Below are 18,906 nucleotides of genomic sequence, written 5' to 3' on the forward strand. Positions count from 1 at the left end.
GGGGGCAGGTCCCGGGGGGGCCGTACTTGCGCAGCGGGGCCAGCTGGCAGCTGCAGTGCCAGGCGTTGCGGGACAGCGCCAGGGTCTCCAGCTTGTCGAAGGGGAAGTTGCGGGGCAGCTGGGTGAGCCGGTTGTTCTCCAGGTGAGCGGCCTTCAGCACGGTCACGCCAGAGAACGCGTTGTCTGTGAACTGAAGCACAGAGGGGTCTGGTGAGGGACACCGAGCCGAGGAAGGGGACTTCGAATCTGAGTGCCTCTGGTCAAGACTTTTAGTGGTGTAAGCGTGGAGAGAGGAAGAAGAGAGAGAGAGGGATGGTCCTGGCTTGCTGGAAGGTTGGGTGCCTAAGAGAGATGTCAGGCTGATGGGCTCATGGGTGATGGAGTCTCCTGCCTGAAGAGAACTACAACCCAAATCCATGTGGGGTGGTCTTTGCAGCCACATCCCTAAATAAAGTGAAGTCTGGCAGCCCTCTTTGTTTTTGAGCTGTACTTCTCTGTTCTAAATGAAGATATTTTCTGTGTGTATTCCTTTCCAAGACTGGAAATCCTCCCAGCGCCTGTTGCCTTGCCTGTCCTGGAGCGGCTGAAGGAGGGAGTGTTTGTGGCCTCTGAAGGGGCTGTAGACTTTGGCAGTGCCCGGGGGCTCCGAGTGGAAAGTTACACTTGGCATCTGAGCAGTGCAGAAATAGAGGCAGGTTTCCAGCATCTCAACCTCTGCTTTTTTCTCATTTCAGGGTTGCCTGCAAGTGATGCTGCAAGATTTGTCTTTTCTCAATTCACAGGCATCCTTTAAGGGAGCGCTGCCTTTAAAAATGCTGCCAAAGAGAGGAGAGAGGCTGTAGACCTGGTTCTACAGCCCTCTCATCTCTGAGGCCTCATCCCTGGCTTTTTCTATCCTGTGGTTACTCAGGTCAGAAAGTTTTGTCTTGAAAGTAAACCCCTCACCATAAACTTTCTTGATGTTGGTGGTGATGAACTGGAGGAGAGGGTCATTGACAAAGCACAAAGCTTCTCTTGGCTATGACAAACCGTTTGTCCCCCTTCTCAAAGTTGAGGGAAAGGTTTCTCCAAAGGGTGGAGAGAAGACTCATTAGGTCTACCAGAAACCCCTAGTCAAGAACTTGTGCTCCCATTTCTGACTAGAAGCTTGCACTTCAGATGGGATCATCAGGCCGTGTTCAATCTCTCTAAGCTAAAAAGCTTCACAGAGGAAATGCACTATTTTAAGCTGTGAACTTTTGTCATCTTCCAAATTAAGCAATGCTGGATAGGATTAGAGCTTAGCTAAGAGTCTCCCAGAGTCCTGTAGCTGTTGGACAGTCAGTGGTGCTGGCCTCTGAGCTCCAAAACTGAGCTGACCTTGGTAGGTTTTGCTGTGCTGCTGGTGGAGCTGCTCAGAGAGGTGCTGGCAGGCTGTGCAGCGGGGCGGGGGCCTGGCCACGCTCTGGTTTGGACAGGGGTGTGCTGTCTCAGCTGCTCCTTCCTCTCCCAGCCCCATGAGAAGAGTTTGCATCTGCTGGTAACAGCTGCTGCGCTGCATGCCAGAGGATGCCTCGGTAAAGGAGAGGGTGATTCCCCTTATTTCCATGGAGGATGGCTGCTGTCATTCACTGGACAGCAAACAGGCAGAGAGGGGTGTACGTAAAGCTCGCAGGATCTGCATGGCTGGTTTTGTGTCAGTGGGGGTGCTGGGTCCTGACTGGTGGGGAAGGGGAGCTCTGTGCTGGAGCCACAGAGCAGCCTGTGGGCTCTCCTCCTTCTGCATGAGTGCAGCATAGGCTGGGAGAGCATCGAGTGGAAGGGGTTTGCACTTGATCAGCTCAAAAAATCTTGCAGCCATGCCAGGAACAGTTAAGGACAGTATTGTTGTGAAGGAGAAAGAGCTGCAGTCAAGATACCAGTGGCATTTAAAGTATTTGAAGTGATTTCCTAGGTCATGAGGCCTCTGTGATTTGTTGTCTCCTAGCAGTGCAAAGTTCATGCGTGGGCCATTTGGATACAAGGCCATTGAGGATTTGAAGAGAAAGCTCTGAGCTGTGTTTTCCTGCAAAAGAATGCAAGCCCTAAAGCTACAGAGGCCACCCCTGTTAGTGCTGATTCCATAAACTGGTGTCTTATTGAGCTCTTGGGGAGGAAAGGAGGCATCTCGCTACAGAAGAGCCTTTAAAGGTCCTTTCCACAGGTGGTCACTGAAAAGAAGAAAGTCTTTTTCGCTGGCTGGAATTGTTAACACTTGGTTTTTGGTCAATCCAAGAACACCTTAATTCCTTGGAGCCCCTCAGCATCATCAGTTAGTCTAATTTCTCCAGTGTGTAACTTGTGACTCTGATGTCTCTACAGCTGGTACAACATGTAAGCTGTAATTTTTGACCTGCACATTATGGAAGTGCCTTAAAACTGGTACTACAGGAGTGCTGTGAGTGCACAGCTAAGGGCTTGCCTAGAGAAGTCAGCAGATTGTTTTTGAATGGTTCGCTCACTCCCATCCTGGAGAGATTAGTGCTGAGAGTAGACAAGGACTTAAATACTGACTGAGTGCTACAGAGGTGCTTTAAGCAGTATTGTTCTCCACCTGGGCAAACCGTAATTCCAGGTTTTGAGCATTTTGGGATGCTATAACCCCTTGAAAACTCTGGTGTGCTCCATTTCTGATCGCTTTCAGGTGTTCTACTCATCCCTGTAAGGCCCTCTGAGTTGTTCTTTGTTGCAGAGAAATTTTTTCATCACATCTCCCTGTGTGTGGTGGGTGTTGCTTTGCCCAGTCCAGGATTTTGATGTCATAGCCTGCCTTACCTGGATGCCCATTGTCTTTGGGCTTCCTGGCAAGGCACCAGTCCAGGGATGGGTGCTCTGCCCCACCTGCAGCATCCTCCATTTCCAGCCCTGTGGGGTGCTTCTAGGCTGCAGCAGGGTGCTGCTGCTCCCTCATTGTGTTCGTGCCTGTTCTTACAGTGCCTGGTGTTTCAGAGGTCCTAATGTGAGTGTGATGCTCCTGCCTATGGCTCAGGCTTTCTCACAGAAGAAGAAGGGGGTTGTTTTGCCATGTGGGATACCTGAATGTCCCTCCTCCTCTCCAGAGGGAACAGGGCCCCTTTGTAAGACCCTGTGAGAGTTCCTTTTGGGAGCGTGTCAATAAACAAACCTCTCTTTATAATGTGTAAAGTTGGGAGGTGTGGGGGGAGGTGCAGGTGAAGGTCTGTGTGCCTACCTGCCTGCTTGGGGTGGGCACGAATCCACTGCTCTTTGTGGCCCCTCCTGAGGAGTCTCCCCAACCTACAATAGGTACCTGGGCTGAATGGAGCTCTGCAAGGTGTCTGTGCCCTTCAGTCCCTCCAGTACGAGGTGGATGTTTGCCTCTCATCCCACGCCTTGTGTCTGGGATGATGGAGGATTGCCAGTTGTCCTGGAGCTCCCCAAACACCTTCCTCAATGACTCACGTCCCCTCCAGCTTGGGAGGGAGTGTGCTGCCTTTCCAGGGAGTTCGATCAGCTAATAATAAGATAATTTGGTTTTGTATAAAATGACTCAACAGAAGGGTGGACTACTCTCTCTCATCCTTTGTTTGGGCCATGTCAGGAGTGTTATCAGCAGGCCAGTGCCTCGCTATCTGCAGAGCCTGCAGACCTGCATCTCCCCTCTCCTCTGCAAGGGAGGGACAGCAATTCTGGGGCTTTGTAAAGGAGAAGCCCCCTGTTTCTTATCTGGAACAAATGGAAAGAGACTCACCTTCTTCAGTTTCATGTTGTCCAGGTTGAGTGTCTGCAGGTATCGCCCAAAGGACTGGAAGGCATTGTCAGGGATGACCTCGATTGGGTTATGAGAAAGCTTCAGTTCCTCCAGCACTCTCAGCTTACTCATTGCATTCACAGGATAGCTGCTCAGCTGGTTCTTGTCCAGGTGGAGAACAGCGAGGTTTTCTATGTCCTCCAGGGCCCCAGGCAGGAGGTTGGTGAGGGAGTTGTCAGAGAGAAAGAGCCAGCGCAGGTCTTTAGCCCCATTGAAGGCCCCTGGTTTCAGCTCCCGGATTTTATTGCTGCCTAAGTGCAGGATGAAGAGGTTGACAAGAGGGGAGAAGAGCCCTTTGGGTAGGTCTGGGATCTTGTTCTTGTCCAGGTACAGGTAGGTGAGATCAGAGAGGTCGTCGAAGGCTCCTGGCTTTATGACACTGATCTGGTTGTCGGTGAGATAGAGGTAGACCAGGCTCTTGAGCCCCCGGAAGGCTCCGGTTGAGATCTCCTTGATCCGTGAGCTCTGGAGGTGCAGGGACACCAGCTTCTTCATGTCACGGAAGCCGTTGGTCGGCAGGACGGGGAAGTTGTTCTTCTGCAGGTTGAGAAGCCGCGTTTGCTCGGGCACCTTGGGGATCTTCTTCAGCCCTGCGTTGTCGCAGATGACGTGCTGCAGGTCCCCGCCGTGGCAGTGGCAGCTCGGGGGACATGCCTGCACGACGGAGACAAGACATGCCACTAGGCTGAGGACACCGAGGAAGAAACCCGACCGACTCATGGTCGGATCTGGAATTAGGTGGTGGGAAGAGAAGCAGGAGGAGGAGGAGGAGGAGGGAGATGGGTGGCAGAGAGAGAGAGTAACTGGGTTTGCAGCATGCTGAACACAGCCCTATTTATAATGTTATTAAAAAGCAAAATCCCTTCCCACAAACCGCAGGCAGCAGCCAGTTGGAAGCAACTGGCTTTGGGAACTTACTGTGAGCTTAACCCCTTGGCACCAGGCAGAGGAGCAGCCGTGGTCCTGCCTGGCCCCGCTACCGACGCGACTCGCCGGAGGGACTTCTCCTCTCTGCAGCAGGGAGGCAAATGGCCAGGAAGGACAAACACAGACCTGCTCTGTGGGGAACCTCTCTGGGACCCACTGAGCCCAGCGGGGCCCAGATACATCAGTGGGGGGAAAACAACCTCTCTGGGTTGAACAGCATAGCAGGGAGCACCCCTGTGCTCTGCAGCCACCTCGTGCTGAACCCTTCAGCAGGCTCCCGGGGTGCATGCAGCCTCTGCTGGGCTGGGGGGAAGCACCTTGTCCTGTTACCACAGAGGAAGGTTTTGGGAAGGTCTTATCTTGCTGATTTCAAAGGAGTTTGCCTGAGCAGGAGTGGGAGAAGATGGGAGTGATACGGGCTCATGCCAAAGACCAACAGTGCTGTAGTTGCTCTTGCAATGCAAACTTTTGGTTGACTTCCAGATCTAGACTGCACCTAGGAGATGGCCAAGAAAAGGAGAGCAAAGACAGTCTTATGTTCTCCTTCTGAGCAGCTGAGTGTGAAACATCCATGGTCATGGCCAGGATACCTGTGTGAGGGGTCTGTTCTCAGCACGTGGCCCTGTGGAGCAGTGGCTGTTGCCTTCCAACAAAGCATGAGGCAGTGGCAGAGCCTGCAGGGAAGTGGTGGGGCATCGCTGGTGGGTATGAAGGGTCAAAGAGTGGTGCCCTCCTGCGTGCCTGGCTCTGGTGAGGTGGATGGCAATGCCTGCAGCTCTCAAGGTAAAGCTGTGGACATGGAGCAAGGAAAGAGCTTGCTTGGATCTTCCAGCAGAGCAAGGAAATAGCTGCTGGAGCTGGGACTAGGATCTGCCTTGGCTCCTGTTTGGGGCAGCAGTGGCAGAGGTGAGATAACAACACGGGGGATGTCCTTTGCTCTCCCAATGGTTAAGGCTAAAGCAAAGCCCCAGCGCCTGTTTCTGTGAGCGTGAAGAGAGAGGTCCAGGGGTTGTGGGGTGGGGTTTGGAAGTGGAACATTTTGAACTGATTTCCAGCCAGTTCCTGGCCGCAGCAAACAGCTGAGAGCCGAGCACATAACTGTGAGCTTGTTGAGGTTTCTGCTCCCGAGGCTGGCTGCAGAGCCCCAGCGGAGCTTTTGCAGAGGCGAGACAGGCTGGAGAAAGGGAGGAAATCCAAGGGCTGACTTAGGACACAGACCGACTCATTCATCCAGGTTTCTGGGTTTTTCCATTGTTGCACCGAGGACGGAGCCAGCGGCGCCGAGCACGCTCCGGGCGGCGTTATGCAAACTGCCCGGCAGCCCAGCTGGCACTCGCAGCGGCGCTCTCAATGCATGACAAATCTGGGGCTGAAAAGGGGCTTCTGGGGTGTGAACGCAGGTTCTGGTGAGCCTGTAAGGCAGATGAGGTTGGCCAAACGATGATGTAATGTGGGAGCTCGGTGCGAACCAGGCCACGTCAGGCTCCCAGTGTTTGCCAGCCCAGAGGTGCAGTGACCTTGCCACTCACCTCAGCACCAAGTGCTTCTCCTGCCTTGCCTCCAGAGAGATGCTCCAACTGTAGGGGCTCCAGGCTCCTCCTGGAGGGACCTCCTGCAGGACTTGCTGCTGTAGTTACTGTGGGATTTACCACTCTTTGATAAAAACAGTAGTATTTCTGCTGATGCCTGTTTCAGTAGGCACTGCAATGGTCATGCACACACCAGTCTCTGGAGGAGCTTTTTGAGTGTTTCGGTCAGGACCTCTGAGACAGCGAAAGAAGAGGTGGACAGAAGAACTCTGTGATTTCCTCCTTTGCCTCTCTGGGTTGATCGGGACTGAGAGTGCCCGTTACGTGTGTGCTGCTTGTAAAGCTCAGACAGGGAGCTGGGTGAATGATAGGAAAGGAAAACAATTCACCTCTAAAGCATCATCTTCTCTCTTCTCATTCATTTCTTTCCTCTGAGCAGGTTCATCCACCTTAGTCTTACCTGTAATAATTTAATGAATGATTCCTGCAGTTACATACCAGCCATACTGTGCAAGAGCAACTGATGGGTGAGATTTGAAATCCAGGCTGTTTCTGCTGGACACTGGAGGTGGGTAGCATGGCCATGGTCCCACTCCAAGTGCAGCTGATGTCTGATCCTGGGTTTTCCCATCCCCTTACAAAAAATACCAGCTAACAGCCTACTTCTTCTGCAGAGATATCTGCCAGTGTGGGTGAGATTGGAGCAAAGAACTGGTGAGGGCCTTGCAAACCCCATCCATAAATACATCCCATTTCTGGAACAAGACCCTTTTCAGAGGTTGAACTGCCCAAACCTCAAACTATCTTCTAATCTTTCTTCCTCTGAGGATAAATTTCCCTTTCTTCCACCCTGTATCTGTTTGCTGGCTGAGACTGCAGATTCTGGGGGCAGGGATGCTCTCCCTGTGGGGCTGTGTGTGCTCTGGCTGTGGACAGGGGTAGGACCCGTAGCTTCCCCGTGAAGATGCCGTGATGTAGGTACCACGATGCTGGTGCAAGGTGGGAAGCTGTGCCCACACCGAGGGGTCCCCACCACCCCAGCGCCTGCAGCAGAGGCTAAGGTGGGTGCCAGGTTATTTTTGGTCCCCTGGTTGGGAGGCAGCAGGGCAGTGCTGCTGGGGGGACAGGCGTCTGCTTCTCAGCTCCATTCCTCCAGGCACAAACGTTAAATAGAAGGAAGTTCTTTCCTCTGATGTTTTTTGATTTCTGTGCCTCGGTGAGCACATTCCTGTGGTGGGAGCTGGCTGGCATCTGCCACAGCTGGCACCTCGCCCCTGGGCTCCCTGCTGTTTGTGTTTTGAGCCTCTCGCTGGGGGGGTCTGGTTGTCCCACAGTGGGTTTCACAGCCCTCGGCCGGCCAGCAGATCGTCCAGAGCTCTCCTGGGCCCCGCGGGGGGTGCCGGTGGCAGCGGTGCCGGTGTCCCCTCCCCGCAGGGGGATGTCCCAGCAGCTGGTTCCTGGCCAGCCCCACGGCCCCTGGGACCCAGCTGCTGGCACCTCGCAGAAGAGGCAGGATTACCCTGCCACCCGCTCGCTCTTAACTGATTAACAGTTGTACAAACAGGCCTGGTGCCATTCCTGGAGGACTCCCGTCCTCTCCTCTTTGGGGTGTTGTGGGCTAAGCAAATAATATGGCTTTTGAAACAGTATGAATATGATTTGGGGTGTTCCTTTAGTGCTGCAGGTTTGAGCTGTTTCAATACAACATTGGAGATGGTCTTTTCCATCTCCATCTGTTTCCATCCCAACATCTTACTCACAAAGATGGTTCATCTTTATTTTTGTTAGTACTGACAACTCTGGCATACCAAGACAGCTCCATGTGAGTTAAAATATTCCACTGCTTGCTTAAGTCTGTTTCTGTGGCTTTTCAGGGGATCCAGATCTAGTTTTGCTTGTCAGTACTGAGCTATTCCTCTCTTGAAGGGGCACCAGTGTCTCTGGCCTGGTCCAGGCTGGAGGCGAGGGCAGCTTGGGGAGGTAGCCTGGGGTGCACGTACTGTCCCCATCTGCAGCCTGCACAGCACCAGCCCTTGTGGAGCTGAGCCCCTGCCTCTGCCTGGCACGGGGTGCTGGTGAAGGAACAGGATGGGAGAAGGTGCAAGGACAAGTCTTAGGGGGCTTGTCCCAAGCATGCAGCACCCTCCAGGCAGCATCTGAGGAGCCCCCATGGGAGAGCAGTGGGGAGCTCCAGGGTTCCCTCTCTTCCAAGCAGTACCTGAGAAATGTTCTTGAGGGAAAAACTACTTTGAGGGTGATGGAACCCTGGAACAGGCTGTCAGAGAGGTTGTGGAGTCTTCTTCTCTGGAGACTTTCAAGACCTGTCTTGATGTGATCTTGGGTAACCTGCTATGGGTGAACCTGCTTTAACAGGGGGGTTGGATGAGGTGATCACTAGGGGTCCCTTCCAACCCCTCCCATGCTGGGGTTCTGTAAACCCCCTGACTTTTAGTGGTGGACAATTATCCCATCAGCAACAGTTTCACACAGCCCTCTGAGTCCAGACCCAAGTTATCACTTCTGTTTGACATGCTTGAAGGGTCCCCTTCACTGTGGTGTTGGGGCCCAGGCTGCTTGCTGAGCTGGAGGAGGTGGTGGTGGGTACATCTCCTTCCTTCTGATGATTTTCTTCCACTGTATCATGGCCTCCACCCATTTTTGTGTTGCCAGTTTGGCTCCTCTTTGGTGTCCACCCACTCTTCCCTTCTGTCTGATCCTAGCAGCTGCTGCATGATGCTCTTGGCCTCTCCTGTGAGGCTCACCCCACCCTTGCTGTATCTCCTAACCCTGCTGTGTCCACCCTGCAAGGCATGAGGCATCCCCTAGCAGCCTGCTGCTCTGCCTGAGGCTGCTGTCCTCTCTGCAGCTCTTGCAGGCTCTGAAGAAGAGTGGAGCTTTCTTCCCTTGCAGAACACAACTGATCCATGCAGGACTTCTGACTCCCTGGCCAGGAGTCCTCCCTGTTCCTAAAATGGAAAATTGGCTTCACACAGTAACAACTTCCCTGCTTGTCCTTGGCCAAAGTGAGACCTCCCCATCCCATCCCACCTCATTTTTGGGGAAGACCTGATGAGTAGGTGATTTCAGTAGCTGCAGAAGCTCTGGGAATGTGCTGTGAGAACACTTAAAATGCAGCATGGAAGCAACAAGATCCTGGGCTTCCAGCCACATCTTCAGGGGCAGCTGAGCTCTCTAAATCCATGGGGATGTCACCTTTGACCCTAGTTTTTTTCCAAGTTTCTTTCCCCAGCAACTTTGAGCATTCAGGTACCCCCAAACCAGTGGTTTTCTGCCTTTGCAAGACAGTCTCTGCACATTTCCTCTCATTTTCCCTGTTAATTCCACTTTTCCTAAATGCATTGGCACCCAGCACCAGGGATTATGGAGTTAATGACATAGTGAAGACCTTTTATCAAGCTGTGGATAAACCAGTAACTGACTGCACATGCCTTTGCTGGTTGCCACTGGGCACTGCTTCTGAAACGCTGACAGGACTGGGGAAATACTTGCAAGCCTCAAGACTTCTGCTCAGCCTGGAAAGAAGAGAGGTAGCTTTAACTCCAGACCACGAGGAGCAGCTTGTCCTGCCTGTACAAGCACAGGAGGTTGATTTTCAGTGGCAGCCTGCTGGCCGGGGCAAGCTGTGTTGCCATTTTTGCAGTGGCCACCTCCTGAGGCAAAGCCATTGCGTGCTACAACACAAAGATGGTGCTTTGGCCACCTGATATTTTTGGGAACTTTTTAAGCCCCATCCAAACTGGGACTGTCTGGCAGCATTTGGGGGCGGGGGGGGGGAAATGCCAACAGGGTGGCCACCCTTGGAGTTCTGTCCTACAAGACCTGCTTGTTTGTGTCCTGACGTTGCTGACACAAAGATGGTACTGTTGCTGGCGAAGGGAAGGAAATCTCAGTGTGACACAGGCTGGACGTGATCAGAAGTTGTTTTTTGCAGCAGCAAAGTTGACCCAAAGGGTCAGGAATATTCCAATACAATTTGGGATAGTGGGACGGCCTCAAAATAAGGAGACACATATCCTCAGAGGACAACAAAATTCAGAGTGATCTTAGTAGTGAGCAGCTGAGTGAGAGAAGTTTGTTGCTCAGTTGAGAACAATTTGGAGATGGCTGTGAAGGGAAGGGCCGGGGTTGAGTTTGGTGGAGATATCTGAGAGACAACATGCTCAGCATGGATTTAAGGATAATTAGATCCATTCACCATGTTACACAGAGGTTCAAAGGGCCTCTTAGAGGTCCCTTAGCACATCTCTGGGGTTGCCAGTCTGCTTTCTGTTGTTCATTACGCCCTCTTTGAAGTCTAAAAATCCCTATTATTTCATGGTCAATTTGCTGCTTTTTTCCGAGGCCAATATTGTCTTCAGTGAAGCTCAGTCTCTGTAGGTTTTAGTTGGTGGTTCAAGCCCTGCCATCATCCTCCAGCGTGGCAGAACCAGAGGGTGGTGACGAGGGACGTGAAGATCCTCATGAGCATCATGCAGGTCCAGGGGAGTTTTCTCCAAGGACCTTATGCCGTCCTGCAGCCCTGAGCTTCTGCTCCAGTCCCACCCAGTATAACCCCACTTGGAGTACTGGTGGTACTGAAACCAGCCTTTTCACCTCAGCCATTGAACGTGGAGGGAGGTGGGTGCTGGTATTGCCACTCAATGCTGGGGAAAACCAAGGAGCAGAGAGCTGATGTGACTCGTTTCAAATTGTGCAGTGAATAAGCAGCACGGTTGGCAAAAAACCAGGGTGTCGAGTCCCCACTGTCCCCAGCAGATCAGTCTGCCTCCCAGATGTTTACTAAAGAGACTGGAGTCTGATTGTTTTTAAGTTTTAGACATTTTCATCTTCAGGCTGTTTTGCCTGTTCCACAGTGGCCGGTGTTTAAACAGTGCTAGCAGGAAATGTTTTTGAAATATGCTTTAAAAAACACAGTTCTGCTAAGATGTTCTTTTTATTCCTGGTTTAGACAGAGGTTTAGGATTCACAAAGAATGAATCTGTTGTCGGTAGGAGTAAGTAGGCGGCAGTTTGTTTTGGAGCTGTCCTTGTCACTGCTGAAGGCAGGACTGATCCACGTGCCGGGTGGTGGTGGGGAGGTCACTTGTGGTCCTCACAGTAAAAAAAAACAGGCTTTACAGTCAATTATATTCTGTGCTTTCAGCTCCTCTTGCAGCCAAGGGTCTGAGCTGGACTCCTTGCCTCTGAAAAGCTTTGCTTTGACACTAGATATAGTTTCAGTGGAAATTATGGAGCTGATGTAGAAATTATTGGGTGAGGTTTTCTGGACTGAATTAGACCAGATGACAAGGTTAGATGATGTTAAGCGTCCCTCTGGGTCTTGAAAGCTATGAATCTATGTGGATAGCTCCAAGCTTAAATTGCTATGTGGGGTTTTGTGGAAGTGGTTTCATCTCGTGCATCACGAGCCACGGCTGGGGGCTGGGCTGGGCCAGTGGAGTTGTTGGAGGATGCTCCACACATCAGATGAAGGTCAGGAAGGACAGCAGTGCTGGTGCGAGGGCTTGCTCCAGCCACTGCCTCAGTCCTGGGAATGCAGATGAGGAGAATGCTATCCCAAGAGGGAAATGCTATCTTGGAAAGGTCAGGAGCCAACATCCCGGAGCCTGGCCGCAGAGAGTGGTGCCGGGGCGGGCGGGCTGGGAGGGAAGGCAGGGATCAGGCAGCAGGCTGAAGGCTGAAGGGTCAGAACCACGTTGCTCTTCGGGCCGAGTCAGGAAGCCCGTTGCTGAGGGTGTGAGGGTGTTTATGGGGACAAGCAGCTGGCCAAGGCACGGACAGCTGGGGCTCGGGGTGCACGGCAGGCCGCCAGGCCAGTGAGCCGCGGCACCCGCAGCATCATCCTGCCAGGGAGCTGCCTGCTGTTGTGTCCAATTAAACTGCTGAGTGACCCAGAGAGGCAGAAAGGGTTGGCTCAGGGCTTGGCTGGGATCCTGGGACCGACACTGCAATTCAGCCAGCAGGGTAAAACAAAAAAGCCAAGGCGCTGGGATTTTTAATATGTGTTTAAGATCTTGGATTTGTGTCTCGTCAGTCATTTGATCCAGCCACAGGACTCGTATTAGTGGGTGGGAGAGAAATTCTGTCTGAGCATTAGTTGCTGTAGGTTTCCACCCCAGCTGGGAAGCTCTTGTTGCATCTAGTAGGAGAAGCCTATTTACAGTCGCTCTCTGTGGGATGCCAGGCTCCTAGCAGAGCAGTTTGCACCAGATGGTCCCTGCAGCATCCTGGAGATCTCCTCCAGGTTCCTGGCTAAAAGCAGGCTCCTGCAAATCTCCATCTCGCATCCATGCTGACCCTGGTGCAGTCAAACAAGAGCATCGGGCACTGTGACAGACTGTGCCCAACGTGAGCAGCCCTGCACGGCAGAGAGCAGAGTTCTCCCGCAGTCTGGCCTGTGGCTCCTTCAGGATATGTGTGTTTTTTCAGGATGCCTCATCGTAGTACTTTGCAGAGCCACTTGTTAATTGTTGGCACAGTGCCTGGCGTTTGGTGACCACCACGCAGAAGCCCTGGCTGTGCAGACATGGCCTTGCTGCCAGCAATGGAGCCTGGGTGTTTGCTCTAGAGGCATGACCCTGATCTGGGGGCTGAGGCTGTAGGAAGATGGTCAGACCTGCAGGAGAAAGGAACAAACAGCACAGGCCCTTTTGCAGCAGTGCTCTGCTAGCAAAGCACCCACCAGTGACATTAGTGGGTGGGAGAGAAACCCTGACTGATGGCACAAGACGTGCTGAGCAGGTTAGAGAGACCAGAGCAGAGCTCCAGTGTCCCACTGTTGAAATGCAGCTCCCAAGAGCTGCAGGTGGAACAGGAGTTCCAGCAACAGTGCTGTCAGCTCAGCTCAGAGCTGCCCAGAGCACCTCCTGCCCAGCTCCTGCTGTCTTGGCAGGCCACTGAGCTGGGCATAAAGAACTGGAATTTTCCTCCGAGGACAAGTGACCTTCAGCTGAGGTGACTCGGAGCCCGCCGCGGGATTAGCGGCGAGGGAGGTTTAGCAGCGAACTGTTTGTCCTGCTGTGAGGCTCCCGGTCGGTACGTGCAGCCTCGTGATGCCTTCAGGAGGGTTACAGGAGCTGATGTCTGCACAAAAGGATCTGGAGCAAGCCGCCGTGCTGCGGACACGTGGTCTCCTACAGGAGCCCACTGCTGGCTCCAGGGTTTTTCCAAAGCGATGGCCGTTGTGCTCTGAGCTGCAGAAGATCAGCTCGGTGCCTTGAGCAGGTGGCTGGCAAGATCAGTGTCTGGCAAGGCAAGATCAGCGTCTGGCAGAGGTGGCAGGGAGTCAACAGGACAGGGCTTGGAGAGACATAGGTTAAAAAAGAGCAGGGCGAACCCTGGGGTCCTCCAAGAGAAGCAGTTAGGTTGTCAAAAGTCCACGATAACCAGAGTGTTGTGGGTGGTGAAGGTCTGGAGTATAGTGATGGAACGAAGGAGGCCATGGCAGGTACATGCTTTAGCTCCTGTCTCTCCAGGACTCTATGCCAGGAATGTCTGGAGAGCCCTGTCCCTGGGCCAGGAGAGTGGTGCTTGCATGTGACCTGTGAGAGCACCTTCCTCCCATCCTAGTCTGCCCTGTGCTCATCACTAGCTTTGTCTTTCCCATGCTTGGAGCTGTGTGGTCCCCATCCCCGTTCCCCTTGAGGCATGTTTCTCCTCCTTCGTTTGCAGGTTGCCTATGGGACCACAGAAAACAGCCCTGTCACCTTCATGGGATTCCCCAATGACAGCATCTCCAGAAAAACTGAGACGGTGGGATGTGTCTTCCCCCACACAGAGGTGACCGTGACCCTCCCCACCTGCTCCAGGTCCTCAGCCTGCATCAGACCTTGGCACATCCTCCCTGTCTGGTGCTGGAGTCAGTGCAGGCCATCGGCTTTGGCTTAGGCACTCCCTCCTGAGCCCTTCTTCTCTTCCTCTGCAGGCAAAAATTGAGGATCCAGAAACAGGGCAGCCTGTGCCCCTGAACGCTCCCGGCGAGCTCCAGATCCGCGGCTATTGCGTCATGTTGGGCTACTGGGATGACCCTGCCAAGACAAATGAAGTGGTCACTGCTGAGAAGTGGTACAAGACAGGGTGAGTCTGGAAAGAGCCGTGCTCCTCCCAGGCTGTCCTGCAGGGTGCTGCTGGATGGGGAGGGGTGTGTCCAGGAGTGCCTTGGCTGTCACTTCCAAAGTAGGGAAAACTGACCCGATTTAGAATCACAGAGTCATTTTAGTTGGAAGAGACCTCTAAGATCATCAAGTCCAACTCTTGACGCAGCACTGCCAGGTCACCACTAAACCACATCTGCACATCTTTTAAACCCCTCCAGGGATGGGGACTCCACCACTGCCCTGGGCAGCCTGGGACAGCCCTGGACAACCCTTTCAGGGAAGAAATTTTTCCTAATGTCCAACCTAAACCTCGCCTGGTGCAACTTGAGGCCGTTTCCTCTTGTCCTATCACTTGTTCCTTGGGAGAATAGCCCGACCCGCACCTGGCTCCAGCCTCCTGTCAGGGAGCTGTGGAGAGCCAGAAGGTCTCCCCTGAGCCTCCTTTGCTCCAGGCTCAGCAACCCGAGGTCCCTCAGCTGTGCCTCACCACACTTGTGCTCTAGACCCTTCCCCAGCTTCGTTGCCCTTCTTCGGACACACTCCAGCCCTTCAGTGTCTTCCCTGGAGGGAAGTGCTCAAAACTGAACCCAGTATTTGATGTGTGGCCTCCCCAGTGTTGAGCCCAGGGGGACAATCCCTGCCCTGGTCCTGCTGGCCACACTAGTGCTGATACAAGCCAGCTCAGCCCTCTGATCTCTGTGAAACTTCAGAACAGCTTTTAGCACAGAGCCCTGGGTGCCAAGAGCCCTGGGGATGGGGCTGGTCACTCCACCACCGGGGTGATGGAAGGACTGTGGGATGCACCACAGGGGCAGGAGTGGCCTCCCCATGAGCCCTGGTGTTTGCATGAACGCTGCCAACAGCATAGTCTGGCTGTAGTGGGAGCTCTTTGATCTCTTCCATGTGTTCAGGTGGCACCTCAGCCATTACCCTCTGGATACCCTGACCTGGCCTCCAGAGCAGGCTGGGTGGGAGCATCAGCCATTCTTCCACCCAGCTGGGACAGGACTAGGAGTGTGGTGTCATTGCAGGGACCTTGCCAGCCTGGATGAGCATGGCTACTGCAAAATTATAGGTCGCTGCAAGGACATGATTATTCGGGGAGGAGAGAACATCTACCCAGCAGAACTTGAGCAGTTTCTCCACACCCATCCCAAGGTTGAGGAGGTCCAGGTGAGCAGAAGGGAGGTGAAGTGGGTGAGCAGCGGTGGTTCCTGTGGTGGGAAACCTGTACACTGAGCTGCTGGGACTGCTGCCTGGGACCTGGCTGTCTCCCCCAGTTTTCAGCATCAACTTGTGTGTAGTATTGGTTGGCAAGTAAGAGGGAGAGGGTGGTGGTTTGGCTGGGGCAGGCAGAGCTCCCGGCACGGGGCACATAGGTTTGGGCTGTCCCCTCATGCACCAGCTTCACATCTGCAAGACTGTCATTCTTCACTTTTTAAACTGCCTGTCCACTTTCATAGCTCCCTCTGAAAGTCCTCCTTGGAAAGCAGTCTGGGACGACCGTTTTTACTGCTAATTAATTACTAAACTCCTAAATCCAAATGGACTCCTCCAGCAGGTCCCTGGAGATGAGGAGTGAGATTCAGTTTCACCCCTTTGCAAGACAGCAATGATCTGCAGCACTGAGCAGCTGCAGTCTGCTGGGATTGTTCTTCTCCAGGTTTTGTGCCAGACAAGTTTCCCCATAAATAAACCAGTTATTCAGTCAGTGTTGTGCCTGTGCCAGGCTAGCATCTTGCCTTGGAATGCTCCCAGTGCAGATGGGTTGCAAACCAGCCCTGTTTATGTAGTTTCTAGGGCTTTATGTCACTGCTCTGGACTCAAAAGCATCGACGTGTCTGTAGGCCTTTGAGATACTGGTTCAAGGCGGGGAATGACAGCAGGACTCTGGTGAAATAGTGTGAGCAACCTTTACAGAGAGATCAGGCTTGGAAGTCCATCGCCGGGTGTCACAGCCACTAAGATCTGTGATTATAAGGGTTTAAAATAATCCTTTGACTTCATCCCCCCTCCTGCCATTCCATCTGGAGATCCCAAAGCACTTGCAACAGCCTCCCAAGCCTCCCTGTTGGTTGTGAAACCTGTCCCCTCGTTTTCTGGGGAAGCAGAGGCTTGCAGAGGGATGACGGGTCCATGTTGCAAACACCATGAGATGCTGCCTGGCTGGTCTGACTCAGCCCTCGCTCCAGTGACTCTGCAAATCCAAAGGGAGGTGCAGGCATCTGGGCACCCATCCTGCTCTACCACCTTGCCTCTGGCAAGTGGTCGGGAAGTCCTTCCAGGAGCGCTCAGTGTCATGCAGAGGGATGGTCAAGCAGCACAGACTGCCTTTACACGGCCCCACACCACGACTCCAGCATCCTGTGATATGAGTCAGGACCAGCACGCACGGCCTGTGGGAGGAGGGGGATGTTCCCAGGGCTCACACTGTCCATCTGTCCCAACTAGGTGGTTGGCGTGAAGGATTCTCGGATGGGAGAAGAGATTTGTGCCTGCATCCGGGTGAAGGTTGGGCAGGACTGCACTGAGGACGAGATCAAAGCTTTCTGCCAAGGGAAGGTGGGTCTCCCAGTCCTCAGTTCCTCGCCGGACCAGTATGCCCAGCAGCTGCTGCTGGAGACTCGCAGATGAAAGCCCAGGGATTTAGAGTGACTGGGCATCCAGCCCTGGCAGCTCCAGCTTGGGTGGTACCAGCTGGGCTGGCTCCGTGCTCCCAGCGGGTTGCAGAGCAGTCTGGGTTTCTCTTCCCAGATCTCCCACTTCAAGATCCCGCGGTACGTCGTGTTTGTGGGGCAGTACCCGCTCACCGTCTCCGGCAAGGTAAGAGGGGGCTGGGGCAGGGCGGGGCAGGAGCTCCAGCCTCCTGTCTCGCCTCCTGTCTGAGCCTCTCTTCTTCCTCCTCCTCCTCTCTGCGCTTTATTCCAGATTCAGAAATACAAGTTGAGGGAGCAGATGGAGAAGCACCTTCAGCTCTGAGCTCGGGAAGGCAAAGCAAAAACCAGGATGAACCGGCCCTGCTTCAGCCAGCTCTGCGTCTGCTTTTCACCTGTGCCTTGGGCTGCAGTGGAGGCCTTCTCTCCCCAGCGCCAGGCTGATGGCACTTTCAGCTAATAAAACAGAGCGCCTTTCTTTCCCCGGTTGGGTTTGTTTCTTTGCCAACAGAAATACTGTGGTGTGAGGAAGGGATGCTTATTTGTGGAATTCTGTCCCGTTACTGAAAGACCTTATGAAGGTTTTAAAATTTTCTGTCTCTTTGAGCAGTGTGGCTGCAGCCATTTCAGAGGACTTGAACAGATGCTGGTATTTTACTGATATTTTTAAGTCCTGACAGTCTGGCCTGGCTTCCCAAGGTAGGTGAATGCCTTCTCTGCCTGGGTGTGCAAGGTCATATAACAGCTGATGAACCCAAAACAAGGGGCAGGGGCTCTAGAAAGTGAGACTTTCCTGAGAAGGGGCTCCCTAAAGCTGGCTGGAAAAAGCTCAACCTGTTCCTCCACCTCCCCTGGGCCTGAAAGAAACTTCTCCAGGGTAGACTTGGCATTGTTTATTTTGTTTTGGACAAGACTGACAGTAAGTATTTTGCAGAAATACCAAATTTCCTGTCCTGGCAGCATTGTGAAGCAGAACATAACTCAGGACAGCATTTTACGGGAGTTATTTGGTACCTCCCAACCATGAAACACTACTCCCAGAAGGGGAAGAGCAGAGCTCCTCCTCCTTGCTGGCAGAAGTGTCCCACCCCAGCTAGGAAGCAGATAACGTTGCTGCCGACCCTCGTGGACCTCTCGGCCGTCTCCCTCCTGCTTCCTTCCCAAGCAGGGCTTGTGTTTGGCCTCCACCTCCGTGCTGGGGCTTCCTCTGGCAGGTGGGGGGAAACGGTGCAACAGAGGAGAGAGGTGAAGCGTCAGTGAGGTCTTGATCTCGGGTCTCCCAGCTGGACCGTGGGCTCTACCCATGGAAGCAGACTAAGTGGGCGTGAAGCCCACTGTTCGTGCCTGCTTTCTGAAAGAAAAAAACATCATAGAATCATTTAGGTTGGAAAAGACATGGGATGGTTTGTGTAGGGCCTTTTCTGTCCCGATGTTCCTCCCGCACGCTCCTCCACCGTTCCCAAACTGTCCGTGGGGCTGGTGTCAGCATGTTTCATTGGCTTCACCTCTGTCCACCTGACCACCAGGTCTCCTATCTGCCCTGGCTTTAGGACCTTTGTAAGCCTTCCTTCTTCCTGGAGGAGGAAGCGTTACCTGCATTACAGCAGCTGCAGCCAGTGACCCCGGGGACTTGATGGATCTCTAGGTCTGATGTCCCGGTCAGGACTTTTAACCTTCCTCTGCTTCCCCAGCACTAACCCAGGCGCAGGGCCGGCGTGCAGCCAGAGGAAGGAGAGCTTCTCCTCGCCTTCCTGTCTAGCAATTCCACCCTCGGCACAACCCCCGTGCTACCCAGGAGCACCCCATATACTCACCATAGCTGGGAAGCTTGTGGTAAGAAGTGATGGTGAAGTCACCCCGGGCTTGTGTGGGTAGACACACCGCTGAGAAACA

At 53.4% G+C, this 18,906-nt stretch overlaps 2 protein-coding genes across 2 annotated transcripts; one reads left to right on the plus strand and one right to left on the minus strand.

The window, feature by feature from the left end:
• Nucleotides 1-26: 26 nt before the first annotated feature.
• Nucleotides 27-4,507, minus strand: CHAD (chondroadherin; the record flags this gene model as incomplete). Its single annotated transcript, XM_008949914.1, has 2 exons — nt 3,728-4,507; nt 27-190 (listed from the first exon to the last, which is right to left on the minus strand). Coding segments are annotated over exons 1-2 (944 nt in total), but the record flags the coding sequence as incomplete, so codon positions are not given.
• A 2,722-nt stretch (nt 4,508-7,229) lies between these two features.
• On the plus strand, nt 7,230-17,380 carry LOC103782167 (acyl-CoA synthetase family member 2, mitochondrial-like). Its single transcript, XM_008949915.1, has 7 exons — nt 7,230-7,304; nt 13,935-14,042; nt 14,188-14,339; nt 15,391-15,532; nt 16,811-16,921; nt 17,114-17,182; nt 17,288-17,380. Exons 1-7 carry the CDS (start codon nt 7,230-7,232, stop codon nt 17,336-17,338), a joined length of 708 nt encoding a protein of 235 aa, XP_008948163.1. The 3' UTR covers nt 17,339-17,380.
• Nucleotides 17,381-18,906: the final 1,526 nt, after the last annotated feature.

This window comes from Merops nubicus, unplaced genomic scaffold, assembly GCF_000691845.1.
Source record: "Merops nubicus isolate BGI_N331 unplaced genomic scaffold, ASM69184v1 scaffold14401, whole genome shotgun sequence".
In the NCBI taxonomy this organism is placed as follows: domain Eukaryota; kingdom Metazoa; phylum Chordata; class Aves; order Coraciiformes; family Meropidae; genus Merops; species Merops nubicus.

What these genes read in the sequence shown, in the direction of transcription:
- LOC103782167 (XM_008949915.1), top strand. Translation starts at nt 7,230, where the DNA reads ATGCTGGTGCAAGGTGGGAAGCTGTGCCCACACCGAGGGGTCCCCACC. An exon ending in GAGAAGTGGTACAAGACAGG is followed by an intron (nt 14,340 to 15,390) that starts GTGAGTCTGGAA and finishes GTGTCATTGCAG; the next exon opens with GGACCTTGCCAGCCTGGATG. An exon ending in CGCTCACCGTCTCCGGCAAG is followed by an intron (nt 17,183 to 17,287) that starts GTAAGAGGGGGC and finishes GCTTTATTCCAG; the next exon opens with ATTCAGAAATACAAGTTGAG.